This window comes from Triticum aestivum, chromosome 3A (genome assembly GCF_018294505.1).
Source record: "Triticum aestivum cultivar Chinese Spring chromosome 3A, IWGSC CS RefSeq v2.1, whole genome shotgun sequence".
In the NCBI taxonomy this organism is placed as follows: domain Eukaryota; kingdom Viridiplantae; phylum Streptophyta; class Magnoliopsida; order Poales; family Poaceae; genus Triticum; species Triticum aestivum.
In genome coordinates this window covers 229,979,855-229,988,611 of record NC_057800.1, presented here as the reverse complement: position 1 = coordinate 229,988,611, position 8,757 = coordinate 229,979,855, and the positions used below count along the sequence as shown (strand labels likewise).

The window sequence follows — 8,757 nt, the reverse complement described above, 5'->3', positions numbered from 1 at the left end:
CGGATCTGGCTTGCGCAGGAGCTCACACCACACACGCCACCACTAGCCGTTATACCAATCGCCAGCTCAGTCTATCCTAGTTAGAGGTATAAGTACCGCTTGGTCAGGCCCACTCAGGCCCAGCTAGCCGAGCGGGTAGGCGAGGCTGCCTCTTGGGCCGGCCTTTAGTTTGAACTCCACCTTGGCGCTCCTCTTGATCACTGACACAAGCATGTGCGTATACATGTGTGACATTCACGTCCCTTGTTGCAACGCAAGTTCTTTTTAGGGATGTTGCAAAGCCAGTTGTTAGTACTGACTCGTGTTATCGCTTCACACACATGTCTCTTATAAGCTTCAATGTATTTTTAATGTTTTTCTGGGTTGTTTATGTAAAAGGAGTCTTTTAGTTTCTCTCACGTACTTTCGGATCATAATGACATATCGGTCTGACATCATATTTTTAAGCATGATAAATCTAATGTCATATTTTCAAACCTGACAATGATTTAACATGTTTGCTGGTGAAAATTGCCATGCTCGCAATTTCCCATTCTTAGGCATCAGATTTGCGATGCTTAAAATCTCATCAAATTTATATCATACCTAAATATCTGACGTTAATTACTATTTTTTAGAAAAACTGACGTTAAATTTGTAGCGATTTGCAAGAAAATTTGCCAAAACGAGAAGAAGCTGTCCCGGCTACTCCGGCCTACCAGCAAAAGCAATTTTAATTCCTTTCATCGCTTACATCCTAAGCAACGTGCTGGCACCGTCCATCCGTGGATCCCGCGCCTAGCCTCCACGCGTCGCAACACATCCCACTACCGCAACCGGCCTGACCCGCGCCGACGGGAGGGAGGGACGAGACCCCGACTCCACGCCCCTTGCGTTGCTTACTTCGGTTCCTTATCCCTTCCTCGGTGCAGAATCCAAACCCCACCCACGCACACGCAGTCATCACGAAGCAAAGCGAAACCGCAAAGGACTCCTCCGGCAGAGCATGCGCGTTGCTGCGACGCGGCCCGCCTCCTCCGCTCCCGTTGCCCTCCTCGCCGCTCTAGCCCTCCTCTTCCTCGTCGGCTCCGCCTCCCTCGCCATCGGAGCCATGGCCAGCCACGTCCTCGGCGGCAAGAGCGAGAACCCCGCCGCGGCCAACAGCCTCGAGACCGACGGCCTCGCCCGCTTCGCCGTCGACGAGCACAACAAGCGCGAGGTGACGCGATTTGACTACTCATCCTCTCCTTTTTCTCCCCTCCTCGGATGGTCTGCTATTTTTGCTGCTGTGATGAACTGCCGCGGTCGATTTGGGTACTGATATGTGAGTTGTGTGTGTGTGTGTGGTGGCGCTGCAGAACGCGCTGCTGGAGTTCGTGCGGGTCGTGGAGGCCAAGGAGCAGACGGTGGCCGGCACGGTGCATCACCTCACGCTCGAGGCGCTCGAGGCCGGCCGGAAGAAGCTGTACGAGGCCAAGGTCTGGGTCAAGCCGTGGCTCGACTTCAAGGAGCTGCAGGAGTTCCGCCACACCGGGGACGCCACCTCCTTCACCATCTCCGACCTCGGCGCCAAGAGAGGTACGCTCCCGCTGGTTTCATCGGTGCGATCTGTCCGTTGCTTGCTGCTGCTTGTGTTTTCCTATATATATATGTGTGTGATTTATTAAGAGTACTTGATGCGGTGAGTCGTAGGTGTTTGTAGAAATGCCCATTGCCTAGTATCCGATATGCTCCTTCCGAACAACATGTGTGTTCGTTCAGGTGGTTTCATTTAAAATCAGTGTTCCAGATCACCCAAACGGGGTTGGGGGATGATAGCTTGGAATCAATTTTTAGCACAATAATATGATAACCTGCTGCTCTAGTATTTGGGATTTCTAGGCTTATCCAACAAACCAGTCTCCTCCACATGTTAAGTCTTGCTTTATGATAGTAGTATCCTTGGAGCTTCAACTAATAATCAAACAATAGAACAAAATCACTAGACTGCTCCAGCTCATGTCAATTATGCATTAAAGAGAAGGCCATCATATTAGGTGAGTTCGTGAAAATAGTTTACGTACCAATGATGATGACCATCTATCATGGTAAAGCCCAAACCATAGGTAACATGAACACTTGCTTTATCGCTAATTTCTGGATTGGGAGTTAGTTAGACGGCTATAATTGTTCGTCGAAATTTGACAGCTGATGTGTGGTCTACGAAGTGTTGTCGACTTGTTGAGTTCATCAAAATGAACATAATTCTGATGATCAGGACATTTGGTTCAAATGCAGGCACACAAGTTGTTATTTTCATAGTTACTTTCATATGGTAGAAAATCGTATGTTGCCAAAAAAACTTCATGAAGTGAGTATGTAGTAGTTTGACTATCATGATCAGGTTACGTAGTGTTATGTTCACATCAGGACGTCTTGATTGCCAAATGAAATTCAAGTATTAGCTCACGTAAGTGTAAATATTTGCCACGACTTGGCAGGTGTTCATACCAGTTTGTAGTTCACCCCAGCATTGAAACAATGTTCCTAATTTCAGACAGTAAAGGCGTTCTGTTCATGTAACCTGATACACGAACTGATTTTAGAAGAAGTATAAAAGTGGATAACTGGATGTTGCACACTATCTTGGCATCTGTCCAAATTATTCAAGTAGTTTGTTACAGTCTCCCTATTTCCCGTGTCCCTATATAGTTCAGGAACAATCAGAAAAGTATTGGTGAGCAGAGGGGGTTGGGGTAAAGAAGTGTTATTGAGAAAAGCCATGTTCTAACTGTATGACGCTTCTTTCTGTAAGAACTTCACATATTCTTTCTGAAGTGGCATCGAACGTCATACCAGCCTATTTTCTTCTTTGGCATGTTCACTTTTTCTGCTCGGGTCTTGTAACAGGGAACAAGATAAAACCTGATGCCAAGTGGTTAAATTAGGAAGTCATTGAATATCAGATGTTGCATATGATATGGATGGTAATAGTAGACATGAACTTGTGTTACATGTTAGGTCTTATATAGTTTAGCTTCCCGTAATATGGTCTTATCAAGTACTTGTATTGAACTCAAACCAATTTCAGGGGGACATGAGCCTGGATGGCGTGATGTGCCTGTGCATGATCCTGTAGTCAAAGATGCTGCAAGCCATGCTGTGAAATCAATCCAGCAGAGGTCGAATTCCCTTCTCCCATATGAACTTGTTGAAATCGTTCGCGCAAAGGCTGAGGTTTGTTTTATGTAATTGTTCTTCTACTTCAACTCTCCTTCACGAGTAGTAATATTCATCCAGCTTTACTTGCTGCTACCATGACCAGGTGGTTGAAGACTTCGCCAAGTTTGATATCCTCATGAAACTGAAGAGAGGGACCAAGGAGGAGAAAATGAAAGCCGAGGTGCATAAGAACCTCGAGGGAGCTTTTGTGCTGAACCAGATGCAGCCAGAGCATGACGAATCTAGCAGCCAGTGAATCTGACTTGTTGAGCTCACAGTAATGTAGTTTGTACTAAGAAATAAACAGTAAACCTGTCTCTACCTGGATATTATGCTTTCTGCACCGGCTTGGTTGTTGAATGAATCACGATGGAACTATGTTTCTTACTAGCTGAACCTTATTTGGTTGCTGTTAATGGTGGAATGTGCAACCAATCTTGTAACTCAAGAGGGTACCGTTGGATGCGATATACACTGTCAATTTCGATTACTCTGCAAAATACACTGTCAATTTCAGTTACTCGATAGTGTAGTGTGCTAGCTAAGATGAATGGTGCAGTATGTTCATAGTTATTTGCTTTCTTGTTAATGGTTGAATCATCATATGAAACGTGTCCATTCTGTTTGAATCACGATCGATTCAACAAAACAGCCCCGGGCTTGTCTGGATGTGGTATTTTTGTTTGAGAAGGTTCGTCACTCCCTCTCTAAAGATTTTTTTTTTGAAACACTTTCTAAAGAAATATAAGAGCGTTTAGATCACTACTCTAGTGATCTAAACGTCCCAAAAAAACAGGCCATGAGTGTTGCTGTTCATCTACAAAGACCCCAATGAGCTCCGGGATCCGGACTTGTGTTATTTCTTGTTCCTTTAACTTCCTTAGCGCACCCCACACTGCCTCCCCCCTGCCTCCGGTGGCCACAATGGGCGGCGGTGGGTGAATCTTGTGACGTGTACCGATGATCGCGCTAATGACATGTAGTTCAAACCAGGCACAGTTGACCAAGGCATGTCCAACTAGCAAGGGTGATTAGGTCTCTGGCCAAACCAAAAATCCTTGTGACTGAGCCATAACCATGTGAAAGAGCGAAAGAGAGCTTCGGCACGAACAACGAGTGCAGGTATATGTGTATGTCCTACGTACTTCCCTTTCGTGGATACCATAGCTGACCAGGGATACATCGTTTCAGATAGATCGAGCCCACACTGCCGTGGTCATATGATGCCCAATGATCCACAAAGGGACATTAAAGTTAGCCAAACATATTTTTTCCGCTGCCCATAGTAAGCGGATCAGATAGATAACAAACCTGAGTGTTGCTTGATGTGGGTACGGGCAGGCAAAGCCTGATGAAAGCACCGTGCCGCGCCCAGGCATGCAACATGTTGTCCAGGCCCGCACAACCCCACACAGATGTCGTCTTGACAGCATGCAGCTTCGCTTGGTTTCCTCTCGGTTCGGTGGACCCTCCTATGGCATGCCATAGTCTAATGTTTGTTTGGCATACCATCGCATAGATACTAGTTGGAGTAGACCCCGGTCTCAACGTTGCTTTACTTTGTGGCTGTGGTTGGTCTTTGTGCCAATGACGCAACTGATCATCTAGTGGGACAATAGATAACAAGGGAATGGAAATATCAAGGTTCGGCTTGATAGAGTTTTGGGAGACGATAAGTTTACAAGTGGCTTTGATAATACAATTGTTAGCCACATACAGTGTACTGAATCAGATCGTTGTGCAATGATTATTTTTGTGGAGGTCAGATTAGATTGAGGATGAACGGGGAGATAGACCATTCCGCTTCGAGAATGCATGGACTCGACATGATCGGTGTACACAGGTTGTGGAGGAGTCTTGGCATATTTTCCTAAAGGAGTCTCGTCATGTTGATGATATATAAACAGAGGTGGGGGCCGGGGCATGAATTACGAGGTTAATCGCTGCCACAGTCCTCACCTACAATCCCTACCGATTTAGGGCTAGCGCGGTGCTCACGGGAAGCTCCACCACCGCTGCCATCTACTCTCTGTCCACATCGCCGCCATCACCACATCACCATGGTCGGCTCTGGATCGAGCTCGTCTGGACAGGCAGAAGGTAGGTTCACCGTGAATTCCTAACCCTAACCGATCGATAGGGATTGTAGGTGGGGATTGTGGCATCGATTAACCTCGTAATTCGTGCCCCGGCCCCTCACCTCTGTTTATATAGCGCGGGTCACAGGGGCCCACCAACCATGGTTTGGTTGGGCGCCCCTGATCGGGGGGCGAGTCAGGGGCCCGTTTGACCCGTTGGGTTCTAACGGGAGAGAGATCAACCTAACATTCCCCCCCTTGATCTCAACTTTACTTTTAACTTTATACTTTCTAGTTTATTTGTTTCATCAGATATTGGTACATAGAGCATGTTTCATCGTCACAGCTTAATTGCCGTTAGAACCATACAGCTACAACATACGTTATGTTCAAAAGCAAATTCTGTTCCTTTTGGACCTATCCAGAAATCATAAGGTTTTCCCTTAAACCCATGCCGGCTAAGTGCTCCTTGAACACATTGGGTGGTAAGCCTTTCGTTAGCGGATCCGCAAGCATACCTTTTGTCCTTATATGCTCGAGACTTATAGTTTGATCCTGGATTTTATCTTTCACAACATAATACCTTATCTCTATTGTTTTGGCAGTATTACTTGACTTGTTGTTGTGAGCATAGAATACTGCGGGCTGGTTGTCACAATACATCTTTAGTGGTTTGTGAATACAATCTACCACTTTCAAGTCGGGTACAAATTTCTTTAGCCATATCGCCTGCCCCGTGGCTTCGAAGCATGCTATGAATTCTGCATACATCATGGATGATGCAACTATCGACTATTTGGAGCTTTTCCACGAAATAGCTCCCCGGCGAGAGTGAAGACGTATCCTGACGTGGATTTTCTATCATCTCTGTCCCCCGCAAAATCTGCGTCTGAATACCCTTTTATATCTAGGGAATCACTTCTCCTGTATATTAGCATGTAGTCCTTCGTGCCTTGCGCATAACGTAATGCTTTCTTTACCATCTTCCAGTGCTCTATGCCTGGATTCTCTTGATATCTACCGAGTACCCCGGTGATAAAATCTAAGTCAGGGCGAGTGCACACTTGTGCATACTGTAAGCTGCCAACTGCCGAAGCATATGGTACTGCTTTCATTTGATCGATCTCGTACTGGTTCTTGGGACATTGGAATTTCCCAAAACTATCGCCCTTAACTATAGGAGCAGGTGTGGCTTTACTCGCATGCATATTATACTTTTTAAGAACCTTTTCTAAATATGCTTTCTGCGATAGTCCTAAGACTCCATTGTTTCTATCTCGGTGAATTTCTATGCCCAAAACATATGATGCTTCACCAAGATCTGTTATGTCAAAATTTGATGATAAGAACTTTTTTGTTTCTTGTAGTAGACTAACATCACTGCTAGCAAGCAATTATCCTCAATATTTTCTTTAAATCTAAAACTTTTAATCGTTTGATTAAACTTTAGATACCACTGTCTAGAGGCTTGTCTTAATCCATAAATGGATTTCTTCACGCGGCATCCCATATTTTCCTTGCCTTCCATGATAAAACCCTTGGGTTGTTTCATGTAGACCTTTTCTTTTAAGTCACCATTCAGAAATGCCGTCTTAACATTCATTTGATGTAACTCTAAATCAAAATGAGCAACTAATGCCATTATGATTCTGAAGGAATCCTTACATGAGACTGGAGAAAATGTCTCATTGTAATCTATCCCTTCTCTTTGTGTAAATCCTTTTGCCACGAGTCGTGCTTTATACTTTTCTACATTCCCTTTAGAGTCATACTTAATTTTGTAGACCCATTTGTAGCCTACTGTTTTGGCTCCTTTAGGAATTTCCTCTAAGTCCCAAACATCTTTGGAACTCATCGATTTCATCTCGTCTTCTATTTCCTTCATCCACTTCGATGAATGAGGGCTTCTCATGGCTTCTTCATATGAGGTGGGATCTTTTTCTGTATGAACTATTTCTGTGTTATAAACTTTAAAGTCAGTAGAAATAGATGACTTTCTTGGTCTTGTAGACCTTCTAAGGGCCTCAGTTTCTGGCACATTCTATGCCTCAACTTCTGGCACTTCTTCTAAAATTTGCTGCTGCACCTCCCTTTCATGCTCAACAATGGGTTCAGTCGGCTCCTGACGGACAGGTTCCGGGTCTACTCCCATAGTTGTCATGGGTGGAGTTGCAACTGGTAGTGAGAAAAATGGCTCCTGAATCATCGAATTAGGTGCATGCACCCTCTTCTCCTCAAGATCAATTTTTCGAGCTACCAAGCCCCCCTCATCATTTCGTCCTCTAAGAAGGCTGCATGTCTTGTTTTTACAAACTTTGTATATCTGTATGGGCAGTAGAAACAAAAACCCTTTGATCTGTCTGGATAGCCAATGAAGTAGAAACTCACTATTTTGGGATCTAACTTTGCAATGTTTGGATTAAACATTTTGGCCTCAGCAGGGCACCCCCACACACTGAAGTGTTGTAGGGAGGGCACCCTTCCTATCCATAGCCGGTACAGTGTTTTGGGCACCGACTTGCTTGGTACTCTATTGAGAATGTGAATGGCGGTTTTAAGGACCTTCATCCATAAAATCCCAATGGCAAGTTGGAATAACTCATCATACTGCGCACCATATCCATAAGTGTACGGTTGCGCCTTTCAGCTACTCCATTCTGTTCTCCCAGAGTGGGATACATTAAAAGCACATGAGTTATCATATCTTTCTCTTTCCAAAATTTCTCTCGCCATACGAGATTTTTGACATAATATTATGTCAGCTTTACCCCATTACGCAGGTATTTTCCCAGACCTTTCCCGCCATACAAGTTTTATCATAATCATCTTTTCCTGCCATGCGGGTAATTCCCTGTAAGGGAACATAAATGCCAGAATTGGCTCTTTTGACTGCATATTCAATCATCAAATTTAGGAATAAATCTGAATGCTCTTTGACACACATGCTTGATCCGACGTTGGTCAAATTAAACACGCATGTTGCTTGTTTCATCTCAAATCATGTTGAATGAAAAATCTTCTTCATAGAGAGTACATGAAAGACATTCATCAACCAAGACTCTCAATGATCTATCTCTTTTCTTTTGATGCCATTCTTTAGAGAGAACATACTCCCTCACGTTATGACCTTTCTTGGTCATCTTTCGGGTCACAAGTACCCAGCCATTCGCTTTCATGAATGAAAGCATGGAAAACTTTTAGTCTGAGAAAACTTAGCCAATAATCTACAATAATGGGCATAAAAATAACCCTACGTTGGTCTGGTTAAAAGAAATGCACATTAAACTTTTGAAACTTTCTTTTATATTCTAAATCACCGTTGTGGCAGAATTAGAATAAACATCATCCTTCTACATTAATTCCATATCGTTGTGGCCCGAGCGACACGGCCTACGCGCTGCGGCAGCCGGCCTCAGCCCAGCGCGTGGGCTGCACCCGCGGCGACAGCGTTGGCTTCTTTTAAGCCCAGTGGCCCAGCAGCAGGTTAGGTTATCGATCT

General features: G+C 44.6%; 1 protein-coding gene across 1 annotated transcript; it reads left to right on the top strand.

Moving 5' to 3' along the window:
- Positions 1-819: 819 nt before the first annotated feature.
- LOC780592 (cysteine proteinase inhibitor 12) lies at positions 820-3,700 on the top strand (the record flags this gene model as incomplete). Its single annotated transcript, XM_044483996.1, is given in 4 exon segments — positions 820-1,198; positions 1,338-1,557; positions 3,050-3,195; positions 3,284-3,700. Coding segments are annotated over 4 exon segments (732 nt in total). The 3' UTR covers positions 3,437-3,700.
- Between the last annotated feature and the right edge of the window lie 5,057 nt (positions 3,701-8,757).